The sequence below is a fragment of the Hyphopichia burtonii genome (assembly GCF_001661395.1).
Source record: "Hyphopichia burtonii NRRL Y-1933 unplaced genomic scaffold HYPBUscaffold_2, whole genome shotgun sequence".
NCBI classification, from domain to species: Eukaryota; Fungi; Ascomycota; class Pichiomycetes; order Serinales; family Debaryomycetaceae; genus Hyphopichia; species Hyphopichia burtonii.
This window is the reverse complement of record NW_017963729.1, coordinates 274,534-296,495: the sequence shown is the minus strand read 5'-3', so window position 1 is coordinate 296,495 and position 21,962 is coordinate 274,534. Positions and strand designations below refer to the sequence as shown.

Below are 21,962 nucleotides of genomic sequence, written 5' to 3'. Positions count from 1 at the left end.
TTATTATGATTATTTAAAAGTTACTTAAGCTTTTAAAGAAGAAGCTCTTCTCTTTTTGATTTCAGCTTTTTCAGCTTTACGTTCGTGTAAACGTTGAGCTAATAATTGAGCGTATTCAGCAGCAGCATCTCTTTGTTGTTGAGCGTTCTTGATTTTTTGGGATTTCAAAGCTCTCTTTCTTTGTAAAGCTTGAGGAGTAACTAAACGTTGAATTTTTGGAGCTTTGGTGTAAGTTTTGTCACCTTTAACAATTTCACGTCTAACAACGAATTGTCTAACGTCATCTTCTTTAGTTAAACCGAAGAATTTTCTAATGTGGTTAGCTCTCTTTGGACCTAATCTTTTTGGTAAAGTGTTATCGGTTAAACCTTCAATATCAGCATCACCTTGTTTAACAATAGCTAAAGATAAAGCAGATAAATCTTGGTTAACAATACAACCTCTGACAGATTTTCTCTTTCTTTCACCAGTTCTTCTTGGTCTGTAACAAGAGTGACCTTTAGCTAATAATAATCTAACTCTGGTTGGGTGCATAACACCTTGTTTCATTGGGAAACCTTGTTTATCGTTACCACCGGTGATTTTGAAAATGTAACCTTTGAATTCATCACCGACAGAGTCACCTTCAACTTCTTGACCCATACGTTTTTCGTAGAAAGCACGTAATTTGTGATCATCATCGATTTCAATACTCTTGTGAGTACCGTTGGCTGGATAAGAAATATTTAACTAAAAAACAAATGTTAGTATATATTGTTAAATCAAATACATGAATCAAAATCTTCCCTTCTTCATCCGTTTCATCAGACAGCTCCATCCACTTCCTCGACCTCTTCTCCATTAATTCATCTTCTTCCTGATTTACCAATCACTACTGGTAACGTCTTCGACTAAATTTTCACTCATCTTCAACTTTCTTCAACGATTCCCTTCGATTCTTCTTCATCAACTCTTGCATATCGCCATTCTCTTTGATTCATCTTCTAAAGTATTCATTGGTAAGGACATACCTTCATCTTGAACTGGTTAACCTATGCCTTTCTATATGGTAAGAGAGAAATAACAGAAATATAAAAAAATCCTATTATAAAAAATTTTCTCTTAGAAAAAATTGAAAACTTGAAAATCTCAAGACCTAGTTTTGGAACTACTCAATGAAAAAAAAAAAAAAAAAATTTACTTACAAATTTTTTGAAGACTGCGCGCTAACAAAACAAAAAAAAATCGTAGGTGAAAAAGAAAAAAAAGTCACAATGTTGAAAACTATAACTGGGATCCTGCACACAGACACTTTCCTTGCGAATTTCCAGGAGATTTCAGCAAACGCTGAGATCACGTGCGATGAGTGGGTTGATGAGGGCGCCAGCCCTAGTGCCAACGCAAAATTCAAGAATTGACAATCATGCAGACCCAGTTAATTAATTTGCATCCTTTTTGCAGTTGCAAGTACAAGTAGGCTATTGGCGATTGAATTGAATGTCTTTATACTCAAGCGTAATTATACAAATACTCTAACTAGTACCTTGTAAAGGTGTATTATGTAAATATATATATATATATTCTTTTTTTTTTGTTTTTTTTTTCGATTTTTTTAACTTCAAGTGTTCTTATTCTATTTCAGATTACTTATTGAACCGTTTATCATTGCCATTCGTATTGGGGTTGTTGGAGTTGTTGTAGTTATTACCTTGGCCACCCATTGAAGTGTTAAAGGGCCCCATGTATTGTAAAGGAGAACCCATACCTTGTTGATTAGGCGGTATGTTTTGGTTTTGTTGATTTTGTTGTGATTGCTGGGCTTGTTCAGGCACTTGCTGTAGTCTTGCGCCATTTGGGGGGACTGGACCAGCCGAAGGTAGCATGTTCATAAAGTATTGGGGGACATTAGCGTGAATTGGAGTCATTCCAACTCCACTGGGCCATTCTTGAGGAGCATAGAAGTTTGAAGGGGAAGGAAACATATCGTTCACATAACGAGAGGGTAAACCGGACACTGGGCCACTGACCGGGCCTGGGGTTTGTTGATGTTGTTGATGTTGTTGTTGATTTTGTTGATTTTGATTTTGGTTTTGATTTTGATTTTGATTTTGTTGTTGATCAGGGTTGATGACCCCATTGTAATAGGGAGGTCTTAATTTTGAGTTTTGTTGTTGATGACCGTCTTGATCATTATTATGATGGGATTGATTATATTGTTGATTGAAAACTTGATTTAGTACTGGGGTGGGTAACATTGAACCGGAAGGACCATATTGAGTTGAAGGAGAGGGCTGGGGTAAAGAATTGAAAAAAGAAGTCATTCCTCCACTTATTGGTAATGGAGGAGCAGTAGCACTTGAAGGACTTGAGGTTCTGGATTTATTATGAATTGGTAAAGGTAATTGAGTGATTGGTTTTCTTGAATCGGGACTTCTAAAAGTATTAAAACTTGAATATTTGGGAGTATTTATGGTTGGAACGTTACCACCAATACTATTTGAATTATTTGAATTATTTGAATTATTTTGATTAATACTTGAAGAAGAATTTGGTTGAGAATCAGAATTTGAGTTTTGGTCAATGTCAGGTTTCATTTTATTTTTATTATTCGAGTTATTTGTTGGATTATATTTCTTATTTCTGGGATCAATATTACTTTCAATTGCGGTAATGGTTTTGGCCGAATCATTATTATTACTTTTAGCATCCGTTGGAATTTGTACTCTTAATACTGGTCTTTGATGGTTGGTTGAAGAAAGTGAATTATCTCTAGTATGAGAGCCATTAGTACTATCAAGATCAGTATTAAATCCAAGATTAGGGGTTGATCTTTTATTATTATATATACTTGGTTTGCTTTCATTTTTACCACGATTTCTCTTTTGACGTTTTGAGTTTGGTTCGGAAACATCCGATTCATAATCACTATCTAAATTATCTTCATCAAGTGATATATCTTCATGAATATTCCCAGTATTCTTATGTTTTGTCAAATATCTTTTTTTCTTATACTTCCCATAATTTTCCGGTGATTTAGATTCATGGGGGGAATCAACCTCTTGATATGCTTTAATTAATTCTTTGGTATCAACCGAACTGAATTCATACAACTTATTATTGTTACCTATTATTATAACTGCCAAATCAACTTGACATAATACGGCTAATTCATGAGCTTTTTTAAATAAACCAGCTTTCCGTTTAACAAATGTAACGGTTCTATTTCTATCATCCGTGAGTGGTTGAATCTCAATCTTTCTTCTACCCATGGCTATCGATTCTTCTTCTTAACTTGTTCTTGGAATTGATAACTGCAAAGAAGATGGATTATTGGAAAACTACTTCAAAAAACAAGAGAAAGTGAATGCTGAAGAGAGAAAAATAACACCAGAAACTTTAATATTAAAAAAAAAAAAAAAAAAAAAAATAAAAAAAAAAAAAAAAAAAAAAAAAAAAAAAAAAAGCAGCAGAGAATAAATGAAACAAAATTACTAAGAGAGAGAGAGACTGATGTACGGATTTCTATCTGGGATTATCCTGTCAATTGACGGGGTTGCAGTATGGTTTAAACGATCTGGTTGGTAAAGGTGATTTAGTATAGAAGAAAGTCAATGTCAACATCAACTCATCAATGAAATGCTTCTTTCACATATATATAAATAGATTAACCCTAACTAAACCGTTGCGCACATTTGTGTTTAACCTCAGGCACTGGGGAACTATTTATAGAAGCACTCAGTAGTAGGTATACTGTAACTGCCAGTCCGTGCTATATCAGTAGACAGGGTTTCATACTACGTAGCAATGAGTCAGTGGTGACAATCAGTAGGAATATAGTATATTGATGTATGACTTTATCAATAGATGTTAAGATAGTAGTGCTATCAGTAGATAACAGGATATCAGTAGAATATTATGCTAGTAGATACTATACCAAAAACTATACCAACAGTTACTATCCAATGGATACTATCCAATGGATACTATTCAATGGATACTATTCAACGGATATTATACCAATAGATACCGTATTACCGGACGATATTTAGCTTGAAATGCTTTGAGCTTTGGCAGTTAGCAGTCAATTCATCCAATCTTAGCCAAATTTCGCGAGAAAACTGCAAAATTTACCGGGGCTTTGAAAACTTTCGAATTATTCACTACGGCTCTATTGTCCACCCTGTGAAGCAGTGACTAGACCATAACTATACCGTATACGGTATACCGGGGGCGAAGGAGTTGACTGAATGTAAGTGGTGGGATCACCAGTCACGTGACACAGATTGAAATCGAAATTAAAGCAAAGTAGACCCATACACCAAGCAATCAACAAGAACACGCTCACTTTAAAATCTCCAGCGAAAGATGAAAATCAACGGCGTCTAAGGTAATCATTTACATTAGTGTGATCAATTCATTGATTGAACGTTTAAATCCTGTTGATTTGAACGTTTCGGACTGGTCAGTCAACTAAAAGATCAAAGCGGACATGCCTCCCAAAAGAAATAATAAAAATAAAAGAAGAAGTCAGAACTTGGTTAAGCAAACAGTTGAAACTTCAAAATCATCTGATCAATCATCTTCTGCTTCTTCTACTTCGAATCTAAATCCAGGCTATCCTCTCAATGATAATAAAACTAGTAATCAAAGAGTAAGTGTTTTATACAATACTAATGAGGATTTAAAAGTACAGAATGTGAAGGAAGAACCCAAAAGAAAATTATCTGTTGCTGATACAATTTCTTCAATTGCCCAACAATCGGCTCATCATACTGAAGATTCTATATTAAGAAGAAACTCAACCTCGATTCCGAGTCAATCCGGAGAAGCAGATCAAATACAAGATCATGCTCAGGAATTCCAGGATCGTCAAGATGACAAGGATGCCAAAGATGACAAGGATGCCAAAGATGACAAGGATGCCAAAGATGACGACGAATCAGAAAACCGGTTCAATAAACAAGATTTACAACGTACTCAAATGATTGAACAAAATACTTTTGAGAACTCAATCAAAGATCATAAATTGGAATTTGAAGACGAAGGCGAGTCTAACTTAACGGAAGAAGAAAAAACTATTCCGGAACTCTCACCAACTGCAGTTGAAGATACCCAACCTTCTATTCATTCAGTGCTTAATATAAGCGACTCAAACCAATTGAATGCAGTTCTGGAAACACCTCCTCAATTGAATGAACATCATAACCAACAAGAGGAAGCACAATCAAATAAAGCACTAGATGAAGAGCGCAGACCAGAACATGAATCAAATGAAGTACATGAATCAAATGAAATACATGAATCAAATGAAGTACAGGAATCAAATGAAATACATGAATCAAATGAAGTACAGGAATCAAATGAAATACATGAATCAAATGAATTAAATGAAGGAAATGAATCAAACGAAGTAAATCAATCAAAGGATGACCCATCAAAATCTCAACAATTACCTTGGGACTCTGAAAATCAACAGCCTCATGAAGCAGAATCACAGTTTCCTTGGAATCAGCCTCTGATTTCTCAAGAAGAACGCTTCCCCTTTGAAAAAAATCAAGTTCCTTCCTTGCCTGACGAACATTTAATTAATGACGATTCAAAAACCAGCCTCGAGGAATTTAAAAAAGATGACTTACCTTGGTATAATGATGATTTAAAACATCAACCTTGGGACACTGGCGACCTCAAGTTTAAGAAATCTCAACAATTATCCGAAAAAGATTTACCTCAACAAAACTCCTCAGAAAATCGGTTACCTTGGGATGACGATCACCCTAGTCAAAACGAAAGTGTACCTTCGGAAAATGAGCACTCTAAACAAAATGAAAATTTACCTTGGGAAGAAAATCAACAAAATGAAAATTTACCTTGGGAAGAAGATCAACAAAATGAAAATTTACCCTGGGATGTGAACCAAAATAATTCAAATCAGCTGGGAACAAAATTACCTTGGGAAGACCAACAAAAAGATACCCACTTTTCGCCATTACAAGAAAATAAACAAGAACTTGGATTTGAGCAAAGTGACGATGTAAAGTTGCCTTGGGATGAAGGTGAAGATAACCAGCAAAAACCAAAATCTGCCCAAGAATCTGAAAATAAACTACCATGGGAGCAAGGTCAATCACATGAAGTTATAGATGAATCCCAAAGCCATGAACGTAAGGGGGATCTTACAGAAGAAAAATTGGATGCTTTATTTGCTGACGATAATGATGACGTTTTCTTCTCTAAGGGTGCATCTAAATCGGATAATGAGCATTTTGATACTGATAATAAAGACCTTGAACAAAAAGAGAGCCTCACCAATGATAAAAGTATAAATGACTTGTTTGACAGTAATGATGAGTTTACCATCAAATCTTCAAAAGATATTTCTCGAACCGATAGCAATGGTCTCATAAAAGATGAAACTAGAAAGTTCGATAAAACTTTGAGTGGCTCTAAAGATAAACCTTCTCTTGATTTTCTATTAGATGATGATCTCTTATTAGATGAAGATCAATTGGCTCTGACAGCTGCAAGTTCAAAATCAAGCGTATCTCAAAAAGAACAACTTCCTAAACATACCTCTTACCAACCAAAGAAAGGTCCTCATCATTCTTATGTTCCTCATAAGCCTTCTGTTTCTTCTGGCCACAAATTGCCTCCAAAAGCAAGCGATTCTCAACAATTTGTTAAGAATTTGGAAGCCTCCAAAAAGAAAAATGATGCTTATGATTTCCCTGATTCTTTAATCACTCAGAAAATCAAGCCTGCTCCAAGGCATGAAAACAAATACGCTCCTTCAGCTAGCTCGTCCAGTCATTCTCTTCCTCCACCCAAACAGAGAATTTCTTCAAACCATTCCTCTCCTGTTATGCCACCACCAGCTAGACCGGGAAATAGCCTGAGATCTTCGTCAACATCTTCTCACCCTTCGTCTAAGCCTAAGGCTTTTTTCGAGGAGTTACCAGTGCAATTACCAAAGGCAGGTGCTAGGCCAGCTCGAGCAGCTGCTCCAGTTAAAACTGCAACACCAGTTTCAAATGCTTCCCCAGGTCTAGTAAAACCTCAATTAAGTGCAAAGGTTAAGTCACCTGTCAATCCATACGCAAAATTGGGTCCTCCCCCACAAGCTCCTAATCAGGTACATGGTTCTGTCCTTCCTCCCAATCAACCTATTGGTAGTGTTCCCCCAGCTGGTGGATTGCCTCCTCCACCAATGGGACAACCAATGGGACAACCAGGTACAATTCCCCCACCAATGGGACAACCAGGTACAATTCCCCCACCAATGGGACAACCAGGTATGGCCCCGCCTCCTGCAGGCCAAACTCAGTTTGGATCTCCGTCTATGGGCCAAACAAGTATGGTTCCCCCTTCTGCCAATCCTCCAGCCGTTGTACCTTCTGCTGCTGGTCAAGCGCATTCTAGAAATAACTTTGGTTTTCCTAATGTCCAAAACCAGTCGCAATCGCAAACATTTCCTTCGGTGCAACCAAATAAACCTACTTTGAATACAAATGTACCAAGATCTCAAAATAAGGGCTCCGCTACCAGTCCATATGTTCCCAATGTTGGACCTTATGCTCCAAATAGCCATAGACGGGGTCATTCGAGAGCTAGCTCTTTAGTGGGTGGAAAAGGAAAAGAAATCAATCCATATGCTCCGCTCATTCCTGAGGGCCAACCTCAACCTGGATTACAGGGTTCAGTTCCTCCCCCAGTGCAAGGGTTTCCACCAAGGCTGTTTAGCCCAAACATTCCTCCTGCTTCAAACAATCATGCAGGGGTAATGCATCCGATCAATAGATCTCGTGGTGTCTCTAATCCAAAGTCAAGTATTTATCATAAGCAATCCCCTCCACCTGCACCAAAGATTACAGATCCTAATGCACTTTTGCGTAGACAATTTCCAATTTTCAATTGGGGACCTTCTCAAAATATTGTTTATCTAGTGCCAAGCACTCCAAGCAATGCATTTGATCATAGTGTTGGCTCTTTGCAAGTCAAAGCAGTTTCGGAAGCTTTACCAAATAAAGATTTTTTCTCTACTTTCCCTGGCCCTTTGAGCAAGAGTAAGTCCAAAAAGAAAGACATTGAAAAATGGATTGAGACCAATATTGAAGTTATTAAAAACAAAGGAAACTCCTTTGGAACAGATGAGTTGTTGTTAAACGAAGTCTTATTGTCCTTAATCAAGTATGATGGCGATATTCACTCTTCTGAATTCGTCAAGTCAGTTTGTGGTGCTATCAATCCCACCGTAGATTATAATCAACCAGCAGATAATAACTTCGGTCACTCATTGAATATTACGGCTAATGCTTACAGACTCGACAATTCTGGGGTAAATACTGTATGGGGATTATTACAGTCAGGAAATACGGAAACAGCATTGAACTTTGCTTTGTCAAGGGGTGACTGGTCATTATCATTAATTATTTCTAGTTTTATTGGATCCGAGAAATTTGCTAAGACTGCTTCTGATTATGCAAGAAATCTTTTCCCATTTCAAAAGTCACCCAATAAGGTTTTGCATTTGATACCAATCTTGTTAAAAGTATTTGCTGGTAACTCAAAAAGCGTTATTGAAGATTTTAGAAATGTCCCTTCAGAAGGCGATTGGGCATCATTGAATTATAGGGATATCATCGCTGCGGTGTATATCAATGGTTCATCAAGATGCTTGGAATTTTTATCGGAATTTGGTAACTACTTGTCTTCTATTGAAAATTTCAGTGCCAGTGAAGTGTGCTACATACTAGCAGGATTTCCAATGTCTAACATTCCCATGAATAATGGTAAGGCTTTCACTTTTGTTGGCTCACAGACTCTGACTTCATTATACAGCGAAATTTATGAATATTCTTTAAAATCCGCTCCTAATGCTTCTGTACCAGCAGCTGGCTTTCCTCATTTATTAATTCTCAAACTCAGACATGCACAGTTATTAGCTGACTACGGTTTGTTCAATGAATCTCAAAAATACTGTGATGCTATTGGTGCCAACCTTAAATCTATGGGTAAAACAAATTTCTTTGGACCTTCTGCGTTTCATGAATTTCAGACTTTACTAATGAGAATCTCAGAATCAAATACTCCAGATGGTGGGTGGTTTGACAATAAGATTAGCAGAGTAAACTTGAACAAATTTTGGGGCCAACTTGATAAGTTTATAGGTGGAGATGAGCCTAAGGCGAAAAGCAATGAAAGTGGTCCATTTAGTAAGTTCAGTCCATCAGTCTCAAGGACTGCATCTACTATCGATGTAACAGCCATGCCTCAAACATCACCTCGTGTGGTAAATGATTTTAGAGATGGACTTGCTTCTGGTTCAGCACCATCTTCCTCTACAGATATGATTTATGGGGGCTTGTTAGGGCTGTCCCGCCCTCCAATTGTTTCTAACCCTTCGAATGCGTCTGTTTCTAAGTACTCACCGTCACCATCTGGAAACGTTTATACCAAACAGACAGTACCGGCAATTCAGCGCTCTGAGCAGCACCAACAGTCTCCTTTGGCTAATCTTCAACAAACCCCAGCACCTCCTCCACCAATTTCATCTACCCTTGCATCACCAGGTAATTCACGCTACCAACCATCCAATGCATCAACCCATAGTTTGCAATTGAATGATTCAACTAATGACGGATTATTACCACCTAAAAAGGCTCAATCTAAGTATTCTCCGGTTGCACAGAAGTCGAATCTTGGTTCCGCACGAAGCTATCCGTATTCTAACAAAGCAGCCCAATCGTCGACTCTGTCAATTGCTTCTCATATAAGTATTCAGCCAACCCCTGGAACTATACCACCTCCTGTTGCAGTTACAGGGCCTTCTGGCTCCCAAAAACGCCCTTCAATCGGTAGTATTATGTCTGGAGACATTCAGAATGATGGATCTAGTCAGCACATTCATCAACACCAAAGAAATCTCTCAGACCAAAGTGACATCAGTTTGGATTATCCGCTGGATTTCAAATCAACTCCCAAAAAGTTGGGAGGAGGTTTCCATGATTATGCTCCCGAGGAAAAGAAGGAGCCAGAGCATATCCCCGAGACAATTAAAGAATCTCCTGAAAAGGAAGCTCTGCAATTCAGCAATTCTAAGAACAATTTGACTGACTTCACATTGGATGAAAAGAAAGTTGAAGCTCACGAAATTCCTGCACCATATGAACAGGCTCCGCTATCTCAAACAAACGAAGAACTCTATACAGAATCTGAAAGTGGTTCAAGAACAGAAGCAAGTGTGCCACAAATGACTTCAGTACCACAACGTATTCTGCAACCACAAGAACCTTCCCAGGAACTTGTATCGGAACAAGATCCTCAAGAACTGTCAACTAGAGCCCCTGATGCAAGTTTGGCAGAATCAGTGAATAAAGAAGAGATGTCCAGTACCTCTATACAGCCTTCCAAGGCTGCTCCACCCCCTCCACGAGGTCCGGCTTTAAGAAGCTCGAAAGCTAAAGTTAATCCATATGCACCAGGTGGTGCAAATAGACAGACAAGACCAAGTAGGTATAGTTCTTCAACTAAGGGAGCTAGTAAATATAGCGCTGGAAGCTCTAACAACAGTTTATATACTGGGCCGGTTGATAATGTTTCGTATGGTGATTTATTCGGGTACAAACAGAAGGATGAGAAACCTTTGGTTAATAATGACGGCCAGGGAGATGCTTCCAGTACATTGAATCCACCGTCTGCTATGAACACACAACAAAACGGTGGTGAAGCTGCTACTCTTTCTAATCAAATTCAACCAGAAGAAAATTCTGATCACCATGCACTAAATATTCCTCAAAGTGGCAACTTTTCTGGTGCCTCAAGGTTTGAGCCTCCAACTTCTATCAGTGGAAATACTGGAAACACTAACGTGGATGAAAGTTTTGAGACGGAAGGAAATGTGACAACTGAGTCTGAACCCGTTCCAATACAGACACCACGGGCCAGATCTTCTTTATTATTGAATACTGCGGTCTCACCGGGACAACCAGGAAGGGAAGCTTTATTCAATCCCTATCAAGGAGAAAGAAGACCATCTGGGTTTGGCCTTAATCAAGGGTTTGACGACTTTCCAATTCCAGGTTCACCTGAGTTGACAACAAGAGCCAATTCGGTTATTGGTGGTCCTGGTGGATTATATTCGTCAAGACTTTCACAGTCTCAACAATCTGCATTGTATCAACAATATGAAGTCCAAGATGACACTGTTAGAGATTATGTCCCTGTACCAGAAGACGATGAAGATGAAGAAGATGATGCTTCTGCGAGAGCAGAAAGACAGAAGAGAGAAGAGGAAGCCAGAGTGGCAAGAATTGAAGCAGATAGAGCCAGACAACTGGCCAGTGCGGCTGCAAGAGATAGGGCTACAGCATCTAGTGGAGGAGGTAGTTGGTTTCCATGGTTAAATAAAAAAGATGAAAACAAACCTATTAGGGCTAAATTAGGAGAAAAGAACAAATTCAAGTATGACGAAAAATTAGGCAGATACATTGATACTACGAGACCAATTGAAGAACAGTTGGCTCCAGCTGCACCACCACCTCCACCAAAGAAAAAGGCAGTTCCACCTGGTCCAACCTCAAGAGGAAGTTCTGTGCCATCTGAACCGCCATCTGGACCGCCATCTGGACCACCATCTGGACCGCCATCTGGACCACCATCTGGACCGCCAGCGGGAGCACCGGTAGGAGCACCATCGGGGCCACCGATTGGACGTGCAATGGGCGGTCAACCACCAGCTGCTTCAGCAGGGCTACAACTGGATGCTCCTCCACCAAAGCCAAAGGCCAATGTACCTAATTTAGCTACTGCAGGGTTGGATGACTTATTATCGCTTGGTAATGGATCCGGAAGCAGTGTTGCTACAAGCCGTAAGACTAAGAGAGGTGGCCGTCGTGGTTATGTTAACGTTTTAGAACAATAATATTGACTGATTTTCACATTTAAATGAACATAAAACTTAAAAAAAAACAAACACAAATTCATTTATTATAAAAACATAAAATTGCATCTTGTATTCATAGTAATAAAACATCTATATTAGTTTAACATAAATATGTAGGTCATCATTTTTGCTCCAAGGGTCTAGTTAACAAGTAGAAAGAAGGTTTAACCACTTTTTCATTTCTTAGCAATTTGTCCCTTGGTGAATCATCGGTGAACGTATAACCAAGGTTAAAATACCAATTTAATGCTCGATCATTATCACTGAAAACCGTTAGACTGGTACCTTCATTACTAAAATGAGTCGAATATTTGTACTTTGCATCTCCAACTAAGTCATTAAGTTTTGTTGCAAGTTTATGGAATGACGAAATTAGTTTTGATCCAACCCCAATTGACTGGTATTGAGAGGATATTTGAATTTCGTACAAGTAAAGAACTTTTGCAGCTAGTTCTGCGACCAATTTAACCGAAGTAAATGCAACTATGTTTTTCGTCAAGGCATCGGTATATATCACATAAACCAAGCCAGATTCTTCCATTTCATCTCTTTTTTCGTCTTTCCAGTTTTTACCCAACCGTTTCTGATAATAAGAACCAAGATTTAAGTCAACCAAATCCAAAATTTGTTCAAAAACATCATCGTCCATTTCGTGAACCGGGAAAATTGAAACTGTTGCATCTAGATCTTTTGAAGTAGCACCAATCTCTTTGGCATCTTTATTGTTATATGCTTGTTCTTCTGGTTCTATTGACTTATCTTTGGATTCGTCTTGATCTTTCGATTTGCGATTTAGCTTATGAGATTCTTCGAATTGAGAAGATTTCTTCCCATTCAACTGAATTGTTTCCGGGAACACTGAAGGTACGATTTTAGCCACACTCTCAGCTATAATTTCCATGACATAGTTATCATCTTCATCAAAACTTAAGATAGACAGAGCATCTGACTTTGATTCCGGTTCGGCCGTGGTCATTATTTACCGAGGGTTATAAGGTCAATATGATTTATTATACTGCTGCTAATACAATTGAGTTCCTTTTATAGAGAACTTTATCGATTGAAGTGACTATTCGATGCTGTGATGAAGAATCGATTTACCCCGTTTAGTCTGACGATATGTCAAAAAAAAAAAAGATTTACAGCAGCAAAACGCGTCAAAAGATGAAAAAAAAAAAAATCATAGAATAAGATGATATACTTGAACTGGTTCATCAAGTTGAATAATTAAAGCATTTACAGAAACGACACACCAAAGGATAGTGGAGAGAGACAAGGAGTAAGCAACAGCAGAGCTAGAATAGAGGGATTGATGAATTTGATAGCCTCAGGTTGTGCTCAAAAAACGGAAATGAGATATCCCTTGAGTTCACCCATTAGACGAGGGAATGAATCGTCATTTGATCACGAAGAACAGGACAATGATGTGAATGTAATAGATGACCTTCATAGACGCCAACAACAAAGATCGAATCGTTTATTCCACCCCATGTCGTCCCCCATAAGAAGTCAAGACAAAGGAATAACCAGGGGCAGTTTCAATCATGTGAACCATCAAAACCGAGATGGTCGAGTGATTGGTACTTACAATCGAAAGAATCGCCACGACAAGATGAGGGAAGTCAGAGAGAGACACCGGGAAGACAAGCTTCTGATGAATCGAGAGAAGATTGGCGATTTACAGGATGTGGATGACTACCAAAGGAAGTATGAAGAAGAGGCGAGAAAATTTGAGATTGATTTAGAACGATTGATTAACGATGAGGAGGAACTTGAGAAGGAACGACAGGAAACACAAGCTGCGGACGAAAGAGCAAGGCTCGAAGAGGAAGAATTAGAGGAGTATTTAAGAATGGAACAACAGGAATTGGAGGAGATGATATCGCAAATGGATTTGGGGAGTTAATGAGCGGAATCCATCACCGTAGGACGGGTTTCGCACCCCAAAGACCGATTGATGGCAAGACCAAGAACCGACCGTGGTTATAAAAGAGAAGGGGAATCCAGAATCTGAATTGATCAAGATCGAGGATCTCATCCAGTAAGATGTCAATTTCCAAAGTGTCTCGCGAGAAGAGAGCCAATTTCAATGACAAAGTCAAGATGTATGACTTTGCTGCTGGACCCTATCCATGCCGGGTACATATAGCTTTATGCGAGAAAAAGTTACACGAACAGGTTGAGTACCAGACTGTTGATATCTTCAAGGGAGAACACAAGCAAGAATGGTTTAAGAAAATCAATTATTCTTGTACGTTTCCGGTGATCGAGTTTGACAATGGCACCTACTTAATGGAAACCACGTCTATAATTGACTATATTGATAAGCAGGGACACAACCCCGGGAGTTTGAGTGGATACGATCCATTAGAACAAGCCACTATTTGGATGATGGCTCGAAGAGTCGAATTACAGTTTTCAGAACCGTTAAGTTACTATTTGCATCATGCAACACCCGGGTTAGGACCCGACACCGAAGAATCCCAAAACAAAGAGTGGGGGGTCTACCAAAGGGAAAAGGGCTTAAAAGGAGCTAAATAAATCAACGATCTTTTAGAAAAGAATGACTATATCGCCGGAGATCGCTTTACCCAAGCAGACATTGCATGCATCGGGGGCACGGTACTTGCCAAAATGATGCTGATGGAAATCCCCCAGGACCACCAAGCCTTATGGCGCTGGCACAACAGGGTCAGTCAGAGAGAAAGTGTCCAGGCTTATCACCAGTATGCAGCCTAGCCTGCCGTATAAGCAGTGTACGCATGAGTAAGTAGCCAACCAATAAACCAATATTAAGTCAAACTAATAAAGAATAACATAAGAAGTAGTAAGAAATAATATAAGAAGTAGTAAGAAGTAGTAAGAAGTAGTAAGAAATAATATAAGAAGTAGTAAGAAGTAATATAAGAAGTAATATAAGAAGTAGTAAGAAGTAGTAAGAAGTACGAATATAGTAAGAAGTTCGGCGACTCCCCCACCCGTGCACCAGAATGCAACGGCATGAATCTTCCTGATTATCTTTATAATCTCAAGGAGTGCGTCGGGGTGTTTCACAAGTAACCAATGCAAGTTCTAGCCCTTTTGTACCCACAATCAATAATGACAATGGCATCTGGTTTATTGGCTACTTCTGATACAAAAGGTGGCCTCTTCATAAGGCAAAATGGATAATAATAAGTGAATTAGCTAATTTACGGAACCAGTTCTGTCAAAACTGTCAAATAAGGTGCTCGCAACCGAGTCAAGCACAAAAGACTCTAGCCAATAGCCAAAGAGCCATTCAAAATTGACCACCAGTTACTGCCTATAGATACGATGTGTAGATGTGTATCGATGGCGGTATATATAAATGTATATGGCTACATATAAATGTGTATATGAACGTATTTAGTGATCCGGAAGATCAGATGGGATATCAGATGGGATATCAGATGGGATATCAGATGGGATATCAGATGGGATATCAGATATCTGATCAATCATTAGTAATTATCAGTTATTATTTTGCTGTTTGTTTGTAACCTTATTTAATTAGCTGCGCATTGTTTTATATCTCCTTCATCACCAGCCAAACTGAAATATTACCTAGTTTATTAATTAATTAGATTAAGAATTGATGCCTTTTTCTTGTCAGTTATGCTCCCTGTTCAGCTGCTAAATTATTGACCAACAATTCGTAAAAAATTTCAACCTTCTTTATAGAGGCTTTCTACTTGTTATCAGGTATTCCATCGGTGTTTGAGCCAGGCTTAAACGTTAAAGCGTAGCTGAACAAGCTCCCACAAGTAAGTCAGTGCCAGACAAGAATCAGAACAAAACGTCAAGCCTGTCAACTGCTGAAAAAATATGGCATTTTGACAGGTAAATAAGTAATTAAAACCGGAAAATAATATTATTTGTTTCTTACAAGTATTTCATTCGTAATGCTGCCTTTGCCTTGCCTTTCTTTTTTGCAAAAAAAAAAAAATTTTTTTTTTTGTTTTAATTTGATTGTTTTGTCCCTATGGTTTGATCCATATTTAAATATCGGAGGTTATCCTTGGAATGTAGGTTATAAGAATTGGTTTTCTGTAGTCAAGGATGTTAGTGAAGAATCTTTTAGCAGTTGCTAGTTTAATATCAACGGTTATTGCATCGGAAGGAACTGGTTTAATTATTTACCATAAAGCCGATCTTTCAGTTACTGCTTGTAAAACTCTTTTCAAAAAAGTTTTATATTTCGAAGAAACTGATGCAAAAGCTTTTTGTAATGTTGATAACCAACCAGCTTTAGGATCTATGGCTCATTGCTTGAAATTGTCGCCTCATCCAAAAGCCATTGAAACTTTTTTAAAAGATTGTTCATCTTTTGGTTTAACTGAAAAAGATTTCAATCAGGCTTATGATAATGCCACCGATTACTTAGTTTCCAATTTCACTGCTGATCCTGATTTCAATGCCACCCAAATCTATACCAAGCCAATTGGTTTGAAAAAGGCAAAAGTTGATGCTGGTTATAGATCTGCCGTTGACCGGTTTTATAATTATAATTGGTCCACTTGGTTTGGTACTGCTTTAATTGGATATTGGTTTTTCATTGTTTTGGTTGCTGGGTTTTGCAACCTTCTTTACTTCATTGCTCCTGCTTTTGTTAAAAGTTTAAACTATGGGTTTATAAATTTTTTCAGAAAGTACATTTCGTTACCGGCAACTGGTAGATCGAAACATCTTGAACATAAATCTTTCTTAAGAATTTTCCAATGGATTGCTCCAACTAGATTGGAAACCATTTTAATCTGTGGTTGGTTAATTATGGCTTTAGTTTTCCAAATTGTTCATATTAATTTTATTCAACCGGATTTATTTTGGATTGATCGTGGTACTGGTGTTGGTCGTAAACTTGCTGATCGTACTGGGGTTATTTCTCTTTTCCTTATGCCTGAATTGATTTTATTTGCCGGTAGAAATAATTTCCTTCAATGGATTAGTGGTTGGTCTTATTCAAGATTTAGTTTGTTACATCGTTGGATTAGTAGAGCTTGTACTATTTTAGTCATTATTCATGCTGTTGGAATGACTTATAATGGTAAAGGTTTAGGGAAATATGAGACCCGTAATGCTAAACCTTATGTTCAATGGGGGTTTGTTGCCACCATTTGTGCTTGTATTATGTGTTTCCAATCATTATTAGTTTTCCGTAAGAAAAATTATGAATTGTTTTTATTAATTCATATAATTATGGCTATTTTCTTTGTTGTTGGTGTTTGGCATCATGCTGGTAGTGCCGATCAAGGTTATATTCAATGGTCTTATGCTTCAGTTGCAATCTGGGCTTTTGATCGTTTTGTTAGAATATTACGTTTAATTTCATTTGGGGTTAAAAAGGCAAATGTTACTTTAATCGCCGATGAAACTTTAAAAGTTATTGTTCCAAAACCATCTCATTGGAAATCATTCCCTGGTTGTCATGCATTCATTCATTTCTTGAAGCCAACTTGTTTCTGGCAATCTCATCCTTTCACAATTGTTAATTCTCATCTGGAAGATAATACCATTATTTTTTACTTAAAGGTTAAAGGTGGTATGACTCACGGTTTATACCAATATTTGAGTAATCAACCCGATAACAAAGCCATGATCAACGTGATGATCGAAGGTCCTTATGGTAATAGATTACCAACCCGCAAATTCGATACTAACATCTTGTTAGCTGGTGGTAATGGTATTCCTGGATTATATTCGGAAATCAGTGATTTATCCAAAACTAATAGTCATACTAAATTATACTGGATCATCCGTCATTATAAATCCATTGAGTGGTTCTATGATGAATTGAAAGCTTTGGAAAACTTAAACGTTGAAACCATAATCTATGTTACTCAACCTCACGTTGGTTTAGATGGCCCTATCGGGGGTTTTGCAACCGGTCCAATCGGGGGCGGCGAAGTCGACGCCGATGACATCGATGAAGTTAAAAACGAAAAATCAGATGCCTCCGCCAGCGAAGACGACGACTTGTCTAACGACCACATCCTTCAGTTGAAACAAAACTTGAACCACATCGAATTCAGAGAAGGTAGACCACTTGTCGATGATTTAGTCAAATCAGAAATCTCGCAGGCCAATTCCAGCATCGCTTTTGTTACTTGTGCTCACGCCAACTTGGTAGATTCTACACGTAAATCTATTGCCAACAACTTGTCAACTGAGAAGAGAGTTGAATTATTCGAATCTAACCAAGCCTGGTAATTATTTATTCCTTGTATTTATTCTCCCTTATATTAATAAACAAACATCCGTACATCCACTTCCTCATGAAATTTTTTTTTTCTGCAAAAAAAAAATTTTTGCAGCACAAAATTAGAGTTGATTTTGTAAACATAAAATTTGGGCAACTTGCGACGCGAATAAAAAGGTTTTTTGCAATTTACAGCTTGAGCTTTGACGTTTACATGTTTAAAGCTTACACTGAACGGGGATTACAAACAAATACCATCCCTTCCAGTAGCCGTTGGGCATTTGCGGGAGCCGCTGGTCAGCTGGAGTTGGCAGGCCTGCTGGGAGAAGGAAGAAAGGCCTAGTTAACAAGTGGAGCTAATTGGGTTTCGTCTAACAAAGCTTATCTGCTATCATAGAATGGTATGTAAATAAACAATTTTCGGAAACGAAAAGCATTACAATTAGCCAGACGTAAAATCGAACAAAACTACAATCAAAGACATGTACGTAAGGACGGGAAATTAAAAATAAGGGGGTCAACCGTGTTTATATATTCGTGATTGAAGCAGCTTATGCCAGTATCTTAACCATTGGGTCTATACTGGAGATGCTGTCTAATTATAGTCTACACTGTAATCGATGGATGGGAAGCAGAGGCCATTAACCTCTCCTATTATGGCTTCGTTTAATGCCATCATCGCAATTTTTGGAATCAAGGTGTGAAATGTTGACTTTCTTTCAAAAAAAAAATATTCCCATCACATTGTAGCTGATCTGCTGTATTCACTTAGTAGTTTACTGCGCTTAGTGTATTTAACTAGCAATTTTACTGTGTATTGAAGCTTGTACAGTATATTTTGTTCTAATTCAGTTGTCAATTTCCACAATAAAATTTTTTAAAAAAATAAACAGAGCTGATCGCGTCGAATTTTTTAAAATTTTCATACTTCAAGCGTACAACTTTCTGCCTTAATGTAAGCCTGTTATGTAAGCCTGGACCTGGTAGTTTTGATATTTTCTGTGTATTGACTAGTATTGACGTTCTTGTCAAACTACTTCTTTTTCAACCTTTTTCAACCGGGTTTAATTTAATTTAATTTAATTAGAAAGTTATTTTTTTTTTTTTTTTTTTGCTTTCTTTATTTCTCTGTTTTTCGTTTTTCGTTTTGTTCGTTTTAATAGCATTTCAATAGTCCTTGGGGGTGATTTATACTAGGATAGGACTGTTGTGATTCTTCGAGAAACATTACCCACTGACGTACTAACGTTCATATTCATTCGTTTTACCAATAGACCGAAAAGAGAAGATGGTTTATATTCCAACAATCGATCTTGTAACTAGAAATGCAAGTCCTTCAATAGATGATTTAGTTGCTACAACGGTATCGCTTCTTCCTAGATCGAAAAAGTCTAGTGATGATTGTGACGATGATGATTCTTCATCGCAATGTCAAAAACCAGTTTCCACCGATAGTCTAACTGTGGGATTAGCAGTTGGAATTCCGGTTGCTTTAATCATTCTTGTTTTAGGATTTTTCCTTTTCAAAAATTACCGTAAGGACAAGAAGGAATCTTTAGAACATGACCCTGATTTCGATGAAAATGGTGAAGCAACCGCCTTGCCTGATTTCCCTAATCTGAAATATACCATGGAAGATCCTTTCCATAATCGTAATTCGGTTAGGTTTCCAAATGCCAATAAGTCAAGTGCTTCCCTTGCGCCTTCCACAATGACAAAAGAAGATTTATATATCGATAATTTTGTTTTACCTTATCAACATCAAACCGGTTCAAAAGTTTCTCTTGATGAGTATGCAAGACATTTAGGTTCGGGTCCTGCTTTTGGTGGTACTCCACGTAGTTCAAGTTTCTTTGGTAATAGAACAAGAAATTCTTCTTTTAGTAATATTAATAACTTAGATGTTGCTGGTCGTAATGGATCTCCGCAAAAATCAAATTTGAAAACTGAAGTTTTAAATGCAAATAAAGATGATGATGATGATTTAAATGAGAAAATTAAAACTAAGAGTCCTCTGAAATCAATTAAAAATTCTAAATCAGGTACTAAATATACTAATATTCCAAATGATTCAACCGCTTCTTTCAATCCAGAACATTTCTATAATGCTAATGATACTTTAAATGATTCTTCAACTGATGTTTCTGATAATTCTGCTTCGAGAAACATTGAGAAATTCGCTATTAATTATGAAAATGAATCAGAATCGGCTTTAAATCAAACCAAAGAACTCGAAAGAAAAGGCTCTATCCATCCTGAACCAACCATTATTGATAATTCTAATTTAGAAAATTTCCATAGCCCAATTAAAGCTTCAATACATCAACGTCAATTACTGAAAATGCTGAATAAATCTGCTGGTATGCCTGCTCCAAATATTGATATGGGTGTTGAATCTCCTTTTGAAGATAAATTTGAAATTAATCGTAAACCCCCAACCCCTGGTTCGGCAATGAAAAATTCTAATTCTTCTTCGCCTAATATGCCAGATCCTGATATTGGTCAAGATAGTGAAATTGAAGGTGAAGGTGAAAATGAAGCTTTTAATTTCTCATCTAATAATGATGATGAAAAAGCTGATAAACACACTATTGATAGTAAATCTATGACTAATGGTCAAGATGATAATGTTACCACTACTGAAACAACTCCAGGTTCAAATAATGTATCTGCTCCAAATAATTCTTCAAATCGTAAATCAATTGGTCTTAATCAATTTAATTTACTTTCAAACGATAGTGATGATGATGACGAGGAAGAAAAAAATATTGATAATAAACCTTTGAGTCCAGAACAAGATGAAGAATTGAAAAGAATGAAATCAATTTACAAAGTTTACTTTGACCGTTCGAATACTGTTAAAACTAAAAACGGTGGAGATGAAGCTGGTACCTTTGAACATGACACTAGTAACCCATTACCTGATTTACAAGATCCTGATGCTAGTTACGATCATTTGAAGATAAATAAAAATTTAAAAGGTGATACTAATTATGATAAAAGAATGACAACCACTTCATCAATCTATACTGAAACTCCAATCTTCTCCCATGAAGAACAACAATATTATTACAACCAACAACAATTAGCAAATGATCCAGCATTTTATAATCAATATCCTTTGGCAGCACCAAATCAAGTTTATGCATATCCACAGCAACAACAACCACCAAAACCAAAAAATTTACCACCATTACGAAGCTTACCAACTGCATCTGACATTCGTCAATCTACTATTCAAACTTATACTGATTTCCAACCAAGAGCTAAGAATATAGTTACTTCTCCAACTGGTAAACAACCATTTGTTCCAATTGAAAATGATGGAGTATGGACTTCTCCAGTTACTTCACCAGTCGCAGGATCACAATCATCATTCCAAACTTTTGGTAATCAACAACCAACATCTCCAAATTCTGGATACGTTCCACCATTACCTAATGCTCAAGCTGGGCCTGGTGCACCTAAAGTTATACCATCAGCTTCACAGTTGGCCCGTTCTTCGGTTGTAATGTTAAATCCAGTTACTGAAATTACTAAACAAAGAAAATTCAAACCAGCTGGATCATTACCATCCGGGGCACCAATTGTTAGTCCAAACATGTATCAATATCAACAACCTCAATTTAATGAAAGTGTATCAGCTACTGATAATGACTTAATTCCTGGTAGTAGGAAGAGTGATGTTAGAAGAATGATGAATACTAATTTCTAAGGTAGAGAAAATCAAAATTCTCTTAGTACAATTATTTTCTTTATTCACTTTTAGTTCTGTCGTTTGGTGTTTTCCACATGGTTTAAGGTTATCATTAGGTTTCTTTTAATTTA

The 21,962-nt window shown here is 37.4% G+C and overlaps 8 protein-coding genes across 8 annotated transcripts; 5 read left to right on the top strand and 3 right to left on the bottom strand.

Moving 5' to 3' along the window:
- Positions 1–24: 24 nt before the first annotated feature.
- Positions 25–1,016, bottom strand: RPS6A (40S ribosomal protein eS6; the record flags this gene model as incomplete). Its single annotated transcript, XM_020222483.1, has 2 exons — positions 25–729; positions 1,011–1,016. The coding sequence occupies 2 exons, from the start codon at positions 1,014–1,016 to the stop codon at positions 25–27; spliced, it is 711 nt and encodes a 236-aa protein (XP_020077513.1).
- Positions 1,017–1,462: 446 nt separating this feature from the next.
- On the bottom strand, positions 1,463–2,788 carry RLM1 (Rlm1p). Its single transcript, XM_020220751.1, has one exon. It carries the CDS (start codon positions 2,298–2,300, stop codon positions 1,623–1,625), a length of 678 nt encoding a protein of 225 aa, XP_020077512.1. The 5' UTR covers positions 2,301–2,788; the 3' UTR covers positions 1,463–1,622.
- A 1,583-nt stretch (positions 2,789–4,371) lies between these two features.
- On the top strand, positions 4,372–12,005 carry HYPBUDRAFT_151913 (uncharacterized protein). Its single transcript, XM_020220750.1, has one exon. It carries the CDS (start codon positions 4,469–4,471, stop codon positions 11,894–11,896), a length of 7,428 nt encoding a protein of 2,475 aa, XP_020077511.1. The 5' UTR covers positions 4,372–4,468; the 3' UTR covers positions 11,897–12,005.
- Positions 12,006–12,031: 26 nt separating this feature from the next.
- On the bottom strand, positions 12,032–13,019 carry NAT4 (Nat4p). The gene has a single exon (XM_020220749.1). It carries the CDS (start codon positions 12,891–12,893, stop codon positions 12,039–12,041), a length of 855 nt encoding a protein of 284 aa, XP_020077510.1. The 5' UTR covers positions 12,894–13,019; the 3' UTR covers positions 12,032–12,038.
- A 249-nt stretch (positions 13,020–13,268) lies between these two features.
- On the top strand, positions 13,269–13,823 carry HYPBUDRAFT_4549 (uncharacterized protein; the record flags this gene model as incomplete). Its single annotated transcript, XM_020223437.1, has 1 exon — positions 13,269–13,823. One exon carries the CDS (start codon positions 13,269–13,271, stop codon positions 13,821–13,823), a length of 555 nt encoding a protein of 184 aa, XP_020077509.1.
- A 140-nt stretch (positions 13,824–13,963) lies between these two features.
- Positions 13,964–14,458, top strand: HYPBUDRAFT_4548 (uncharacterized protein; the record flags this gene model as incomplete). Its single annotated transcript, XM_020223436.1, has 1 exon — positions 13,964–14,458. The coding sequence occupies one exon, from the start codon at positions 13,964–13,966 to the stop codon at positions 14,456–14,458; it is 495 nt and encodes a 164-aa protein (XP_020077508.1).
- Positions 14,459–15,997: 1,539 nt separating this feature from the next.
- Positions 15,998–18,145, top strand: FRE10 (Fre10p; the record flags this gene model as incomplete). Its single annotated transcript, XM_020222127.1, has 2 exons — positions 15,998–16,064; positions 16,086–18,145. The coding sequence occupies 2 exons, from the start codon at positions 15,998–16,000 to the stop codon at positions 18,143–18,145; spliced, it is 2,127 nt and encodes a 708-aa protein (XP_020077507.1).
- Positions 18,146–18,803: 658 nt separating this feature from the next.
- On the top strand, positions 18,804–21,849 carry HYPBUDRAFT_155556 (uncharacterized protein; the record flags this gene model as incomplete). Its single annotated transcript, XM_020222126.1, has 2 exons — positions 18,804–18,832; positions 19,515–21,849. The coding sequence occupies 2 exons, from the start codon at positions 18,804–18,806 to the stop codon at positions 21,847–21,849; spliced, it is 2,364 nt and encodes a 787-aa protein (XP_020077506.1).
- Between the last annotated feature and the right edge of the window lie 113 nt (positions 21,850–21,962).